Source organism: Buceros rhinoceros, unplaced genomic scaffold (assembly GCF_000710305.1).
Source record: "Buceros rhinoceros silvestris isolate BGI_N320 unplaced genomic scaffold, ASM71030v1 scaffold2080, whole genome shotgun sequence".
NCBI classification, from domain to species: Eukaryota; Metazoa; Chordata; class Aves; order Bucerotiformes; family Bucerotidae; genus Buceros; species Buceros rhinoceros.
Genome location: NW_010391103.1, coordinates 85600 through 103583, shown reverse-complemented (window position 1 = coordinate 103583; position 17984 = coordinate 85600). Strand labels below are relative to the sequence as shown.

The window sequence follows — 17984 nt, the reverse complement described above, 5'->3', positions numbered from 1 at the left end:
AGCAGGAACTTCACTGGACTGCTATGACGTCTCAAATATGGAGTGGCAATCACGAAACAAACAGAACATGCGCAGCTGTGAGTGGGGAGGCTGCATCCTCTGTTAAGAGCTTTGTGTATGGCCTGAGCTCTGCTGTGCCTCCATCTGTAAAATACCAGTAATAATATTCACCTCTCTCTTGGGGGCATTTGGAAGTACTAGGCTTGTAAAGCACTTAAGTAATACCATCATTATAGCATCACACCATCAAGGCAAGGACAGTGTATGGCAACCAGCTATGGCCACAAACCAGTTATGAGATCAGCAAAAGCAGTGATCAGCTCCTGAAAGTTTAAACCGTGTTTTATTTCAAACAGTCAGTGCTTACGGTCTTATAAACGCGAGTTGTCATTAATGAATTACACGTACCATTTCTTAGGATATCTGTAATCTGCCACACATTTTAATTACGTATTTAACAGGCACATTCTTACCTCAACATCCTTTTTGAGTTTCTCGAGGAACATCTTTTTGTTATTCTCATCAATATGAATCTTCTGGCCATCGTTAATAAAGTCATTGTCTTTGAACGTCGGCAGCTCTTTGGCCTAAAACAAACCAAACCTTCTGTAAGAGTGGGATCACAAAGACGAGTGCAGTGAAGCTGCTGGCCTGGCACAGCCCCGCTGCTAGCAGCAGCGCCTCCAGAGCTCCTCTGTGCCTGAGGGCACTGCCACGCTGCCTCTCTGGGGGAAGCAGAAGCACCTCAACTGCACGCAGCTCGCCGTAACTGCACCCCATGGAGCCGTCTCCTTAGTTTACCCCTCCTGTAAATAGCCTAGAAGGTATACATTTACTGGGTGTGCAGCAAACGTAGCTAAGACAACATTTCCGACTCAATAGTTGATTTGCATCAAGCTTTTTCAACACATCATTTGTCAAAGTGACTGGCAGTAAGTGAAGTTGAAACACAACCTCATAATGAAGTGCTTGCATCACATCTTGCAGATGAAGTCAGACTGGATTCCATTTTTTACAGCTACTGCGAATGTTTCTAAGTGCCTAATTACAAATAATCTGAAAGCATCAAGCGAACATGAATTATGAAACGTTGCTTGCAAGTGGCAAATGCCAGAGAAGACCACTGCCTTTTGAATGCATAATTCAATATTCCTGGATGTTAGAGCATTAGTTGATTATCTCCATCTTTAACTCTCCCATGAAGTGATTTGCAACAGCATAAGGAAAGCTAGACAGAGTAACCACTGGATTCAGTGCTAAGATGCCTCAAAAGGCCTCTGTTTTCAAAGGCCACTGACTGGAAGTTTACTTAAAAAATCCAGCAAGCCAACAAAGGAGCAGTTCCTTCAGAGTATTTGGTCAAGCAAACTAGAAGTAATAGTAGCTTCTGCAATCAGAGCCTTCAAAAAACTGGTCCATTAAGAGCAATGAACAGCCTTTCTCCCTGCCCCTCACCTTTAATCAACAGCAGGGAAGAACAGGTTTTCCTTACAAAGACAATGCTGCAGAATGACAAGTGCTGCAAACCTCAGTGACCACGAACAGGCGAATGGATATTTGAATAAAGTAACTTCCGCTTAATCTGAAACTCCTTCTGCTTACAATAAAAGGCAGCTAACATCAAGCTACTGGAATGTCCTCTGTAAGTTTAAGTCAGACATAGCTTATAACCTTACTGAGGATGGTATTTTTCATAAAGTTTATTTTCTTCCTGTGACACAGTAAGGAAAAGAATCTGAGAGGTTCCTTTCTCTGCTCCAAAATGTACATACTGGAAATGAAAGCACTGAAACGAGAACATCGTAGCCCTTATAGATCCTCACAGAGGCCAAAAGGTCTTTTTGATTTTGGGCTGTGCACAGAAGTGGCTGAAATACTCAGTTCCCCAACTGTCCAAATGCACATTTTGGACCTGGAATCTGCGAATTGCTCGAGATCCCACAAAGCTCCTTTTGTTCAGAGAAATGACCCTTCTCTTCCAATGACTGCTCAAAAACATTTAAGCAATTACTAACATTTTAACAGTTATGAGTCCATGTTAAATCCGTTATGAACTCTGGAAAAAAATAAGGTGCTAGTCTGGTTGCTCTAAATTATTACTGCATGTAGAACAATCTGATGTATTAAAATACCCTCTAAAAGAGACCCTCTATTTTAATTTAAAATAAGATGAAAAAAACCCAAGCAGCTGAGATGGAGCTGTAACCATTCATCCATCCAAAACTCCCTCCATGGAGGAGTCATCGTGCAGTCCTCAGCTGCTTTAAAGATGACGTTAGACCCTTCTTGAAGTTCACAATTGATTGTTTACTACAACACGACAGCACAGAAGACAATGATTTTCTTTCTGGCCTACTCAGTAAGTGTTTTAGGATGAAAATAAGTAGGGAAATATCAGATAATCTCTACAGCTGTTAGTCTGGAATGCTTATCAAACACAATTGAGCAAACTGTCCCATGGAGGAGAGCTGATTCTGCAGCAGCAGGACTGCAGATCCAGGGATGTTGCCAACATCATAGGATGGAATCCGGTGCATGGGATGCTTAAGAATGAAGAGAGGATTTGGATGAATCAATTTAAGATGAAACAGTAAATAGAAGATCCCTTCATTTCTATCCTAAAGTTTCCCCCCCGCCCCTGATTATCTTTCCACCTAGTATATCCAAGTTTTTCACACAAGGCAGAGGTTAAGGTGAAACAAATGCCATTAACACTGGAAAAAAAAAACCCCATACCCTATTAATACTATTTAAAGCTGGGGCTGAGTAAAGAAGAAGGATGTGCTTGTGGTTAAGATGCTGAGATTCACCTCTAGGTTCTGCCACGGAATTCCTGCACAGCACAGCATCAGCCAATCACATCCAGTGGGTGGTGGGAGGGGAAGTGTGCTTCTCCACTGAAGATGGTCTTATCTTCAGTAAAAAACCCCCTCAAATTACAAGCAATGTCTTTTTTGGAAGATGTTAGAGTCTGGTAAGCCTCTATGTTAGATGTTAGAGCTGGTAAGCCAGTTGTGCAGGTGCCATGCTGCACTTAAACCTTGTCTCTAATCTGTTTTTAATAAAAGTGAGCTAGCAAATCTGACACAGTTGCATTTCCTGCATGCCACCATGAGACCCAAGGGATGGCTCCCACGGTCATTCAGGGCAGTGAATCAGCTCTCCCAAAAGGCTAGACTCTTCGCTGCTTCATGTGCAGGCTTCCCCAGGCCTCAATAATGCTTCTGCGGCTTTTCATGTAGGGTCATTTTTCTTGACCTAAGCGCTTCTAACTTTGAAGACTTCGCAAGTGCTGAATTGCATAAACTGAGAGCCTGTACTGAGGGATGTGAATAAAAAGGAAGAAGTTAACAGCAGTGACTCCCATATAAGAAACAGAAGCTAAAAAGCTATGTGCCAGTGTTCGTCTTCACCGCATGATTTGTTTGATGTCTCCCAGCCTAAGGAGCACAGGTAAGAAGCAGCTGAAGTTTTATTTCTTTATGAACATGGAAGTAGTTTCTGCAGGTTTCTCAATATGTCTTCAGTTCAGCATCCTATCCCAATGTGTTGAAATGAATATTAACAACTTTTTTTCTCCAAAGGGATTTTTGTGCATCATGACTAAAAATAATGATCATGGCTAACATTAATGCTAACATTTTGGAACAAGCTTGCTAAAACAGCTGTAGGACAGTTAAGGTAAGTCTTGGACTGAAAAAGGAAAAAGAATAATTGTCTTCATAAACTGGCAGCAATTTCTCACCTAACAAAGGCAAAGATTAGGTTGTAGGAGAAATGTTGCATGGCAGTCTCATTGTTTGTTTGGAACTAGCCACAAATCTTGTTATTCACACAACTAATCATGGCAAAATTGGGCTAACAGTTCATGATGTTTGAAAATGACAGATGCCAAGAGAAGTTCCATGCCCCGGCTTCTCTTCACAGAGAATGGCTCACATAAATCTTTTTTTAAAAAATTAAGTATGTTAGATTAACTTTAGACTGACTGGACTCACCAGCATATATGGAAGGCAGTACTTCTTTTTTAAAAAAGGATATAATGCTGAATATAATTTCCAATAATTTGGCACAGGTGGTTTCAAATCGAATCAGAAGTCTGGAGTCACTAAATCTGTAAGATGGAAGAATAACTAGAGCTTTCTTTGGAAGATTGAAGATGGCATCTTCTTCCCTCCAGTAGTTATGGGAGCTGGGTTCAAAGTTTTCTTGAAAAATTTGATTTGTCCTAGACAGCAGTTTCTAACCAAACAAGGGTCTGCAGCACCGTTTTGCATCACAAGACCGTAAATGACCACGGAAATAGAACTGCAACCCAGAAATGGCTTTAGCCAGTGTAAACAGGCATTTCAAAAAACATTGTGCAGGACGTTGTAGGTGGTTTAGGAATTCGAGCATGTACCAAAATAGTAACTATGCGTCTTTTCAATGCTCAGGGAAATGCATCCAGAACTATCACTAGAGTTAACGTCTTCCTGCTGCAAAATGAACATGCAACATATAAAATGCAAGATAAAACTTTATTTTTTAAAAAATTCTTTTAACGTATGGAAAACAGACTTTTAAACAAACAAGCAAACAAAAAACCCCAAACTAACAAAGACAAACCAGTGATTTGTTTTGAAAGACAATAATGGAGTTGGCATCATGTAAAGGCTTGATGCTGAAATAGGAATCTGAACTCTGAACGTCTACTCCCATTTTTGTGGTGTATTGCAGCGTAATGTTTTGAAAGTTATCATCTCTGTATATGCAGCCTTGAGATTCATTTCAAAGAGAAATTAAAGACATGCTTCACATGTCTGTTTTGTGAGATGAGCATACAAAGTACACTGAAATCACTAAAAGATAAGTAAGAAGATGCCGTTCTGAAATTAGAAGGAAAAAATAACTCAGATTTTGGGATGATCTACCTTGAACGAAGTTTAACCTCTTGTCATCCTAAGATAAAAACTAATTGAAGACTAAGTAATCCTGTTGATATGCTCCTATACTAAAATCCGTCTTCCTTTAGTTATAATTGTCCTCTCAGAAATCAGTTAACTACTGTATGTTGTAATACATAACGTAAAAAGTAAAGCTAAGAATTGATTCCTTACATCTAGCAGCACCTTCCAATCTCATTATCAGAGCTATGTATTTTGCATACAATTTAACTAAGATGTAACGTGGCTGTCAACTATGGCAATTTTTTCCAAAAAGTAACTAGAATAGAAAATCCTTCGTTCAAACTTATTTACTGTAATTTTTCTGCATTTATGCTTATTTATGAAGTAACACATGCCACAGAGCTGGCACAAAGCAACCAATTTTAGGTTAATTTAAAAACATGTAATAAACTCTGAAATTGCTCAAGAAAGATGAAATATGGTGGCCTTCAGATCAGTTTGGTTTTATTTTTTTTCTTCAAATTTCCTTTCAGGTTGCTCACTCAAGTAACATGCTTAAGTTCTTTATAAGCACCAACAGACTCGATAATTTGATGTCGTACTGCAAATTTAGCATAATTGTGAGCAGGCAGACCACCAGGGGTTCTGCATTATCCTGGATTCAGGATAATGAAAATTTGCCCTCTTAAGAGGGCAAAATTGTCCAAGGAAAGAATAGAAAATGCCCACTATTAAAATAAAAAAAAATATTAGAGAACCAAAGCCTACAAAAAAGGAGCAGCTGTCAGAATTTGACAACTGTTGAAACACACTGTTCTTTTAAAATTCAAGACATCTGCAAGTGGATGTTATACTTGTTGCCAAGAAAGTGATGCTTTTATTACTAAAAATATCACTTAAAATGCAAATGAGAGGAACTGTGTGTTAAGGTGAAATGTAAGGTGTGGAGCTTGTCTCCCTACTGATTGTCACAAAATATTGAAATGACAGTTTCAGAGCTTCTCATTGGTATGTTAGGATATTAAACTCTTGAAGACTGTCAAACAGGACAGAAAAGTAACATTCTCAGTCATGCTAGCCAGCTTGTCTTCCTAAGAACTGATTTAAAAAAAATGATTGAATACTACCACCTATTTTACACTACAAAACTAAAGTAGAAAAATACTTTTTTACTGACTTATTTTATCATCCATTAAATCTTTCTGCATAATTGCCTCTTTATTAAATGAGCAAATAACAAAAGAGCAGTTCGGCAGGAAAAAGATTCAAGAACATAACTTTAGCTGTTTGCCATTCCAAAAAGTAATTTACCTAAAATTTAAGGCCTGGGTTAGCATGTGACTGAAAGACTTGCTCTTCTGTTTTCTTACTTCTGCAGCTTTAAAAGAGGCTAACGCATTATGCCTGATATTCCAAAAATAATGTTATTACTTTAATATTGGCATTTGAAATTAAATATGAATTACTTAAAAAGCCCATATAAAAACCTCAGCATTACCAGACATTTTAGCTGTACATTTTAGCACCAAAAGTTCCCTGTCTTTTATCACTTTTCTGTTTTTCGGATACGAACAGCAGCTGATATCCTTTTATCCTAAGTAATTAAATACTGTTGCCATTAATGGAAATTCTATTATTATTATTGTCATGTCAGGGCAGTATTAATAAATTGATGAATTAACTTGCTTTTGGCTAAAACATAGCTAAGTTACTACACCAGCTAAGTATTTGAGATTGCCTGGTTTTGCTTAATTATTCAGCACAATTTCTTCTAACACAGGAGACGCCAAAATCTCTTCAGAGCATTTGCTAAAATGTCTTTTTTTTTCCTTCTGAAGCTAAAGCTTTCCATGTGGTTTACTATCTTTAAGATTGTCTTGAGATTTTCACAGAAGAAAACAAACAAAAGGTCTGAAATAGTCACATCTACTTAAGAGAAAAATGGAAGTCAAAAAACATGCTACGGGGCTCTCACTTGCCAGTTAGAATAATGGACCGTTTATATAACTTATGTCAACAGGGTCCTCAGAGTCCTGAAATTAGTGCCACATGCGCACAGATACATCTCATGACAGGAGGTCTTTAGCACTGCTCAGTTTCAAAAACAAGCTTCCCTTGTCTATTTGTATAAATGCACAACCCCCTCTTTATTTAAGCTTAAAAGCCATGCATTCGAAACCCTGGAGTAGTTTACGTGAGTAAACCACTGCCATTCTAGTGCCTGTTGCAGCAGATTCAGACCGCAGTGATGACGAGCGTTCTGAACACCTACAATACAGACAGGAGGTAGCAAGCACGTTCTTCTGACCCTCTCAAATCAAACAACAAACTCCAAAACACAAGACAAAAAACATGTAATAAGCAAAATATTATTTTTCCCTTGCTTGAATCCCTAACAGCCTTTCTTAAAAGTGTTTGTAAAATGTCATTCCCTCTATGTACTTAGAAGACTACCAATTAATTCTCTTTCTTAGAAATGTTTGTTATGAGTGCTAGCTTATGGCTTCCCTCTGCACTGCACTGGCTTTTGAGGGGAATGGTAAGTAACAGAAGGCTTTTCTAACAGCCTCAAACTGTCTGCCTGCAACATCAGTAAGCTCAGTGTAGTTCTATCTCCAAGAAATCAAATTTCTTTGAAAAGAAAATAATGTGTGAGATTTAAAATAGCTGAAAAATTTGGGAGATTTTTTTTCATAGATGCACTCAAAATAAAAGAGGAGGTTCTAGATGTGTTGAAGTCAATAGGAATTTTTGATATTTGCCTTATTGAAGTTGAGTTCACATTCAATTTAGAGAATATTTTTTGGTATACGGTTACACAAAATTACACAACTTTATTTCAGCTAAGCTGTAATCAAATTCAATAGTAATTTTGCCATGAACTTAAATGGGAACAAAATTAAGGCACTATTTCTTTGAGGTCTCACTCAACGTATTAACTACAGTATGATTGTACTATCATTAACCTATTTATTATTATGAGACATAACTAAAACTGCTTAACACTGCACTACGTATTTGTAAAGTATCAGCTCCTTTAGAGCTGAATATACATAAGTTAAATCTTATTCCAAGCATAAATGTTGCAACCTGAAGTAGTCCCATACAAATAATTTGCCCTCCTCATTTCTATCAGATTATTTTAGTACTACCAACAGAGGTTTTAAATGACACCACCTATTGTTTGTAAGATACTGAAGGGTTAATCTCTCTGCTTTAAAGACTACTAAAGTTGTGCTACTAAACAAGAACACAAGGAAAGGAGATCACATCACGCGGGCTCAGCACAGCAAAAGAGAGCTAACGCTGACTACTGTAACTGCAGTCTGCATTTGGGACACGGCAGCTGTCGAATGCTGGAAGAATTGTAAGTGTTTGGTCATACCTTAGGACGAAGTGTAAAAACTTTGCACAGAGTTTTTTGTGCAATGAGAACCGTAGGACTGACAGCTAGTGCATGTCCCTCACTCCTTAGTGCAGTTGTTCAAACTGTAGAAGACTCAAAGGCAGGTATAGTGCAACTAATGTGCAGGAGACAAACAAAACATCTGAATGGAATTTGGGGACAACATAAACTGAAGTCTTTTAAGTGAACTGCTGAATGATCTTACGCTAATTCAGAAGGAATTTCCTTGGAAAAATTAAGAAATCAAAGGTCATAGGTTCATAGACTTGACCCACATTTGGAAATCTAAGAAGTCTTAGATGACGGAAAGTATGTTCCACCTTCAATTATCTGTGAAATCTCTAGACAAACCTCTCCTAAAGTGCCATCACGCTATTTCATTAAAACTGCAGAGAAATGTTAATTTTGAGAACATAAAATTTTCCAAACGAACTGAAGTTGGAAATGGAGAAAAAAAAAGTCATCATTTCCTTTCAGAGCAAAGTTTCAGCCCAGAATTTGAGGGGGACTATCTCTCATTACAGCTACAAGTGCATCTAAGCCGTCAGCTTGCTCCTTTATGTACGAGCTTGACGTACTCAAAGGTTCTCACAATTTAAGGTTTGGTTCACCTTCGCATTCACTTTAGAAGTGGTGCCACATCACATCATTCCATTAACTGACATGAAGTATCTATAAATCTCAACACTAAAGAGCAAGAGAAAGATGAAGAAGCAGGAGGAAAGAGAAGAAAGTCCTGATGTTTTCCTACCACAGGGCAGACCCTGAAGAAACTAAGAGGAGAAGAGAAAAAAGGAAAAGGTAGAGGACTGGCTCACTTACCTCTGAAATCTCAACACCATTGCAAACCAATATTCAAAGGTTTGCAGAAAATAGAGGAAAGATAAAGGAGGGAATAAGGTAGAACTCAAGAGGGGAGAACATGATAGAAAACAAAGAAATGGGGCAGAACAGCAATGGTTATGTTTGTCCTGAGACTAGCTAGCAGGTTAGGTAACTGAAAAAGAAACAGAAATACACCATACCTTTTCTTTGTCACTGGCTTCTCGAGCCACAGTAGAGCCCTGAAACAGAAAAAATGGATCTAAAAATGTGCATATGTCAGAAACTAATTTGAAAATGTTACGACAACAGGTCAAAAAGCGGATGGACTGCATCCTTCTGAACTTGAGAGCTGTTTTAAAGAAAGGTGATACAGGAGGTAGAATGTCCAGGGCTGCTGAACTGCTGCAATCACTTGAAGAAGATGTATCATGAGAGAAGAAAGATGGATTAAATCCTCAAATGCTCTATATCTAGTGTCCTCCTGACTGCTGGAGCTCCTTCCTCTTGTCTCATCCTCACATTGAGACTATCATCCTGGAGTTCAGTTTGCTTGGTAGAGTTCTCACCTTTTTGTGCCAATTTAGCTGTATGGCTATGGAATAGCCTATTCTATATAACTATTCTTGTATGGACATATGTAATACACATTTGAAAAGGATGTCACACAATATAAACACATAAAAATATTTAAAAGATCACAAAGTACAAACAAGAACAAAAGTACCTCAAAGCAACATGAAGTCAAAAGAAGAGATGAGTTCAACTGTGGATTCACAAGATTTACAGTGCTTGCCAAAGACATTTTGGATTTTTTATTTTCATGTATTTCTTAGCTTAAAACTAGTAGGCAATATGGTGCTTTTCAAAAGAAGAGATGAGTTCAACTGTGGATTCACAAGATTTACAGTGCTTGCCAAAGACATTTTGGATTTTTTATTTTCATGTATTTCTTAGCTTAAAACTAGTAGGCAATATGGTGCTTTCTGAATAAGCTGAAGGTGTAAAAAAAAAAAAAAGCTGTATATATTTCCTTGCAAATTTCTTGGAGCAAGACCACACAGTTAAGTACCCAGTATTTGTTTATCGTATAACAGCACTGCAAGGAATAACAACTACAAACAAGGTAGGTGGACACTGAAAGTGGGTAAATTAGGCCTGTCATTTGTTGGAAGGCATGCAGTCATGCTGGTTCAAAGAGCCTGAGGATTCACAACCACATCTTTTTACAGCACATTTTACTCTGTTTGCTGAAAGGAACTTAGAAAGGATGATGGAGAGAAAAGCGAAATGGGACAGTACATCTTAGCTATTACGTATGGCCCAGCAAGCAGGGTTTCATTACATTACATTGTTAACTGGTAATAAAGCCTGGTAGAAGTCTGATGTTTTAGATTATCGATGACACACCTTTTATGTGGTATTCTATGCTCCAACAGACTACTGGGCCTGAAAAATGATCAGCTGAAAACCAATAGTAAAATAGTACAATAGTAAAATGAGGGAGATTGCAAAATTTGACATTGAAATAATTTTAATAAAATGCTTCAGTGGCCAGGAAAATACCTCTGAATTCCTACGCTTAACTGTGGTCTCTTAGCATCTACACAGGCAGAAAGTTGTGCTTAAGTGAGCTCTAAAGCGGTGTCAAAAATATTCATGTATGAAAAAGGACTCTGAACCTACAACCGCAGATGCAATGAAAATCAAGGAAAAAAAAAAGGGTTTATAATATATGCAGCGTCACTATAAATCTGCTCAGTGAAGGAGTTTATTTTGAAGAATAATATGATACTGATGTTATATTTAAATTGCAAGAGAATTTTATCTTTAAAGCAATTTTGCCCAGCTGGACAAACTGAATAGAGTGCAGAAGCATTCTAGAAGATAAATAATAGCAGGAATTGTAGACACCAATGCTAAGAACGTACTGCATATACTTTGATTGTTTCTGTTGTGCTTTCATCCTTTTTAAAATGCACCTGGATATTATGATGCTCTAAAACACATACAGGTCTCTCAAATTAAAAAAAGATCTTTCTTGGATAAGCTCTGCTGCCAATAATTCTAAATACCAAAAAGTCAGTTGTTGACAATCTGGAAATCAGTTCCTAAAAATCACGTTCTAACCAATTGCTAGGTAGATACTTGCCAGTAGGAAAGGATGGTGCAGTACGTAGCATTACAAGTCTCTTAATAAAAAATTCTAAATAAACATCTTAATACAAGTTTGCAGATGCACTTAGTGGTTCAACACACAGAAATTGCATTTATTATAAAGAAGTAGGTTTCTAAGGGCAGACTTTTTGGAAGAAATTATGTTAAGAACCTTCTTCTATTTACATTTTACTGGTTTAAATAATGATGATATTTAGGTATTTTATAAAAGAACTCTGCAGAATCAGCTGTGGCTTTCCATATATAAAAACCTATAGGAAGCAGAATTGTTATTGTACTTGTGTGAAGAGTTAAATGTACCTTCAGGTACATTTAACATCATAACTGCTTAAACTGTTCCATTTAAAAATGCACAATATGAATAAATTTGTACAATTTCTATAAAACCATCCTTCAGTTTTGCTAAACCTAGATGCAGAGGTACACCAGTTAATAGTGGCTCTCACATAACACAATTTAAAATCAATTAAAATTCTGAGCAATATTCAGGCATAAGCATAATACAGTATTTATAGTAAAGATTTCCAGCTGCTTTGTCAGTTATCCCATCAGCTGTTATTTCTCACCTTTAAATCATATTTTCTATAAACAGATAAACGATGGCTGAAGACATTTCTTGTAACAATCATATATACTTCAACTCCATCAACAGTAAGCCGGTACATGCCCAAAAACTGTGGAAGAAGTGTATTCCCATGACACTCCACAATAAACTGCAGGAGCAAAAGAAAAAACAGAAATGAGGATGGATACGTATTATATAAATATATACTTACACATTTTTGAAGATGAAACACGCAGAAAGAACACATTTATTTGCTGAATATGTATTTATGTGGAGAAAAGCCTTCAAAAAAATCACCCAAAACAAACTCCATCAGGAGGTTATCCTGCTTTTAAGCCAGTGTTTAAAAATTAAAATCTTGAACTGCTTAACTTATAAGTCTTTACTTCTGTAGACAATCTAATGGAAAGAGCAGGCTCCATTTGAGAGATCTGTCCACTTTTATGGTCCAGAAATCACACATAACGCAGGTAATATAATTGGTACCGATATCAAAGGACAGAAGTATTTTTTTGAACATCACATTGCTGTATTTTGTACTCTGTTGTCCCGGAATATGTTTAATTTTTATGTCTCTCCGTTCTCAATATTTGTTTATTATGATGAACATTTATAGTGCTGTCACCAGCAAGGGTTATTATTTATTATCACCAACTTTCTGCTACTTCCTATGTGATGGTTGCATTTCAGGGTCAGAGTTGAGCAGTGAAGTGCAAGATCCTTGTATTTTTTTATGAATGAATCATTATGTTCCCTTAAGGTCACCATATTCTGTTACGAAGGGACTAAACCTGTCTTTTTTTAAATCACTTGCTTTACAACTAATAGTTCAAATTTCTGGAGGAAGCACAAAAAGTAAAGACTACATGATAATGATAACTATTGAAGAATGAATGCTTATTGCCAGAATAAAAATGCCTATACTGTACTAATCCTGAAACCAACTCAGACACATCCACTCATATTTTGTGGATCCAAGGAAAAGTTAAGCCACAATGATGAAAACCAGAAAAGGACTCACCAGCTTTCCTGTTATTGCCAAGTCTCAAACAGAAGAACTTGGAGAAAATATAAAACTTCAAGCCCCAAATAGGACACGTGAAAACTAACCAACAGTCAGCTTTTAAAGCAATTCAGCTTTTAAATATTCATTGAATACTGAAGCTGCTGTTTCTTTTGTGCCAGAGTGACGTGGTTATTAGAAACACATCATGCTAAATACAGGCAGCTTTAGAACAATTTAACTGAATAAGCCATCTGAGTTGTTGACCAAAGGTAGGCAGTATTTGGTAACAAATCATACAACAAAGCTCTTGGATCCCTGGAGATCTTGCAGTCTTGGGCTTCCCTGCTAGTTTTAAGGAATTTCTCTCACCAACTTTATATACCACATACAGACTTCCCTGTTTTAAATGGCAATCTAAAATCAGAAAGATGTAAGAGTCCTGAAAACAATCCTGTCAAGCAAGAAACAAAAGGGAATGAACAAAGATGGAAATTGTTGACTGAATTAAACATAATTTTGACTAACAACTCTGACACATGAGCGTGGTTGACTCTTGCTGGCACAGTATGGGCTGTAACACTTCTTTCTGGCTTCCCTGTAGCTGTACTGGTTACAAACCCCAAAGCAGAGGACATGACGTAGTTGTGCCACTTCACAGCAAAGCAGTTTTAAGCTCAAACTGCCTATGAATGGGCAAAACATCTTAAGTTGCTGCAGAGCTCAATGAATGCAAATTAGAACCTTATGAAGGAAATATGCCTCAAAATACAGAGACGTTTGATGGCAAAAGGCCACAAAAGCAATGTCAGTCCTGAGCAGTGCACAAAGATGGATCCATCTGCGTGTGAGAAGACTTCCATGTTTGGAGATGCAGAAGTTTTAAGTTGGGAGTTCCTGAACTGGAGGATTTTCAATTGCAGTGCTGTTACCAACCTGACAAAGCAATTACGTGTTAGAGATTACATAGCGCATTTTGACCATCAGTATTTTTCTCTTCAAGATCTGACCATAAAGTGAAATTAGAACTTTTAATGCTGAGGTCGCAGAAAACTCGTTTAAAATACTAATCCCTATTAGACAAACTACATTCATTATTTTGTAATAAATGTCAAGTATTTGGCATATACCCTAAAAGTAAACACTTTTCTAATGCTTTATAGAAGGTGGGAAGAGTTGTTCTTACAAATAATTTCCTGAGAAATTCTTTCTCTAAGATGATTAGGTACTGCAAGGATGCTAAAAATCCATCTAGCTTTCAAGAAGGGTTTAGTGCCACAGAATTCCAGGCCACTCAACTCTTGAATGGATCCACATATTCCTAATCTTACAGCTGTTAGCATCTATTTTAATTCAAATGCTGTAGCTATTGTTCCAATTTCCCATATGGGGATCTGAGAAGCAGAAACTTAATTTGAAATCACACAGAGATTGTGCCACATGAAGGAACAGCAGCTATGCAGCTCAAGTACTGGCCTAATGATCCCCTGCCTTCCTCTCAGCTTCCAGAGTCACAGTCTTGACACTTAAACCATCTTTTCAACCCGAGCTATTGCTAACTCTAATTTTAACCTTTCTGGTCCTGAGCATCCCCATCTATAAAACACCAATGTCATTAACACAGAACACGTGCAATATACCCGCTGCAATAACATAAAATAAATCCTTTGGTGAGCGGTATACAACTTCCTCCCAAACTGTTCTGTATTATGTAACAAGAAAAAATAGGCAATTAATCAGAGTTGCTTAAGTCCGATTTGTAAGTTAGGGTTAGCAACTTGCTCTTACTGCTGTTTCATCTTAGTATTTTGCAAACAAACCTTCTGAAAGGGCAGTGTTACTAGTATGCAACACAGGATGTGAAAAGCTCCGCTAATACTGCTCTTCACTTGATAAAAAGGGACTTGGCCATGTTCTCACAGGCTTCTAAAAGACCTTCTCAAAGCGGACCGTGTACCACCAACAGTTGTTTCCTACTCACTGCCCATGGTGGACGCTCATGCCACTGCAATTTAAAGAAAAGCCCCTAAAATTATTTCAGTGTTTCCCATGACAGCATTACTTATCTTGACGGGGAGACAAAGAAAAGAAGGAGGAATGCCACTATCTTTCAGCATCTACAAGGTTGGTCTAGAACTTCCTACCTTTGAAACTATCAATCCCCCATATCTGCATCACAGAGGAGGCAAAACGTGTCATCTGTTTGGGTGGGAGTCCAGCAGGACTTGCACTGGTGACTGTGGTTGGCAGATTTTCAATTTGTCCATCTTGACATAAATGAAGTAGCAATTTAGTCACCCCAAGGTGCTTTTTAGGAATGATTTCCTGAAGTTTCCCACTCACAGCTGGAATAAAAGTGAGCCTAGAAAATAAGCCAGTACATGCTTAACAGGACTGCTAAATTTCAGTGAAAGAAAAGACCTTCACTCTTATGTTAACGCTTTCTAAGAAGAACATTAAAACAATTCTATCAAGCAGCCTTACTAAATAAAACCGTAATATGTAACTAATATGTTTACAAGTCCTTATATGCAGTAATGAAACCAACCTTTTTAAAAAGAGGGTTGTAGTAAACACCCCATCATTTTTTGTTAATTCAGTCAATTTTCAGTTTTCTGCACAGCATAAGGACAGTATTGTCATTAACAAAATAAAGTATCATCAGCATGTTGACCCATTTTATCAGCTGTGCAGCCCAGGTTTCAAATATGTAATTTTCTGAGGTCTCTTGAACCACATGCTTAAAGTGGAAAATTAAGAAAAAGAAGCTCCTTGCTACCCCATGATAATGCTCATAAGGTATCAGGATGCCTAAAACATAACATAGTGCATATAATTTATTGGCAAAGAAGTTATGCTATTTTTGCTTCTTTTTGGAAAAACACGGAGTAAAATTCCCATTTCTATTTCTCCTCCTGCCCTTGGAGATAATCTGTGAAATGATTTGGTATCAGTGAAGACTAAATCCTGAACTATATGCATCTTGGTTCTATGTGAAAACTCAACATTTCTATTTTTCTCAGAAAGCCCTATTTTGCAAACATTAAATCAGAAATATCCACAACACTCACTTTCTCTTACCCCGTTATATATTCCATGATTTTCTACATCATGATTAAGGAATCATGCTTGAATTATCAAATGCTTACGTGACAAGACTATACATTCATTAGGAAACCTTCATTTAAGAAACTGAATGGCAAGTGATACAATTACTTAAAAACACCTTGAACATTGTGAAGGACAAGATGGTGATACTCCTGGTTTGGGGCTCAACTTTCTCTTTCAGCTCCTCTTGTCTGCCATCAGAAATATCCTCCATTGGTGTGAGGTGTGCGTGTGCACTGACACGTAGGATCACCCCCCAAAAAAGAGGTTGAGAAATTTTCCAGAGCTATATCATGCTTCAGAATATTTCAATTATTGCCATTTCCTTGAACCCTAGTAATTTCATGGAAAATTATCCATTGGGTACTTATGTGACACATCGTAAGGATTAATTAGCCCAACTACAGTACACAACAAAATTATAGATTTTCAAGGCATATAAAGCTGTTTAATTCTAGTAAGAAAGTAATTTCATTTAAAAAAGTGTTCAGTAAATGCACAGGTTTTCAGATACAAGCCCTGTGATTCACAGCCTTATCGTTCATTTTATTTCAGACTTGGGCTAGTGTTAATTTTACTACAAAGTGCAACATAATCTAAACATTACCACCATGTGTGGTTATCTAGGCTGCAGATCTGCTACCAAGGAACATTATATTGGTGTTGCTACAGTCAAATGAGTCACTGGGTGTGCTGATTTCTTCTGAAAGTGCTATGTACAGCATCAACAGCTTACATATCTAAAATACAATAAATATATAGAAAACATCTGCTGGTGACCCTTAGGCCTCAGAGCCAGCACAGCCAAGTCCAATCTGCTATTTTGTGTAGTTAGATATTTACCTATGAAATTTAGTATCTTTTGGTAAAGATTTTTCACTGTGTTTTTCAGTAACAGTTCCAGCCTGTGGTTTTATGTTCCTTTTACATATTGCCCTTCTGTAATTCCATCTAATGCCCATGCTAACAAGTTTTCCGTTTTCAGGGTCACCTTTCCTACAGGAAACAGTGGATCTGTGAATACAGGTGAAACGGAGACTGTTAGGATGAGAACATACATTTCATCACTACTTTTTCTGCTTCTCTTTGTTTCTCATATCAAAGGTGCTTTATAGGTTAGCACAGGGCAGAAGCCACATCCTGTGCAGCCTCCTGATATGCACAAGGAACTGGATGAAGGGCTTTTCTCAGCTGCATTTCTTCACAAACCTGCCATGAATCTTCACATCTTATGACATTAGGACATGGTAGGCATCCTTCTTCATGCATATTTGTTTAAATAATAGTTCATTATATATTGTCTTGCTTTGCCTTTTTGCCTATCCTTTCCCTTCTTTTTGTGATACATACAGATGAAGTCACGAAGAAGTAAGGGGGAGCTGGGATGAAGCAAGCCATTGATAACCTGTGCAAGTTATGACTTGGAAAGGGGATGACACAAATTTAAAATGTAGCTCTGTTTTAGCAACCTTCTGTTTTAACGTCAGCCCATCTCAGTGCAAATTCCTAGTCAACTAGTCCTCACTTTCCTTTCTGGGCTATTCTCTAGCGTATGTTGTTACTAGTTCAGTGACAAAATTGCTTTTAGCCTACAGTAACATTTTTCTATTTACGGTTTTAATGTAGTCTCCTACTTTCCACCCAATAACCTTCTGCCGTTCCTTGATTCCTGTGCAGGCCTGAACCCCATTCTGATGTAATTTCCCCTTTTTCCACCTATTTCCTACATCTTTTTCCTTCTCATGTGCCCTCCTGCTCCTTTCATATTTTTATCTCTCCAGAAGCGAATTTTTCCTGCTTTTGTTTTCTCCGTTATGCTGTTGTCTCCCCTTTTTAGCTCATTCTATTCTTTCCTTTTTTCCCATTCACTCCCCCATCACTCAGCTGTTTGCTGCCTCCAGTAAATCGACAGTCCTTCTCCTTTACCACTATTCGCTACTTCTGCTGGTTGCCAGGGAGACAAACAGGCAGTGCAATAGGTGTCAGTTCTGCATACAATTACCTGTGTAGGGA

General features: G+C 37.6%; 1 protein-coding gene across 1 annotated transcript in view; it reads right to left on the bottom strand.

Annotated features, from left to right (window-relative positions):
• Nucleotides 1-17984, bottom strand: part of PIP4K2A (phosphatidylinositol-5-phosphate 4-kinase, type II, alpha) — a 51378-nt gene that overhangs the window by 9880 nt on the left and 23514 nt on the right. Inside the window, exons 4-6 of the mRNA XM_010140074.1 lie at nucleotides 11862-12008; nucleotides 9321-9359; nucleotides 474-587 (exon numbers count right to left, since the gene is read on the bottom strand). Of these exons, the coding sequence (XP_010138376.1) occupies nucleotides 474-587; nucleotides 9321-9359; nucleotides 11862-12008 (300 nt within the window). The remainder of the gene's footprint in view (nucleotides 1-473; nucleotides 588-9320; nucleotides 9360-11861; nucleotides 12009-17984) is intronic.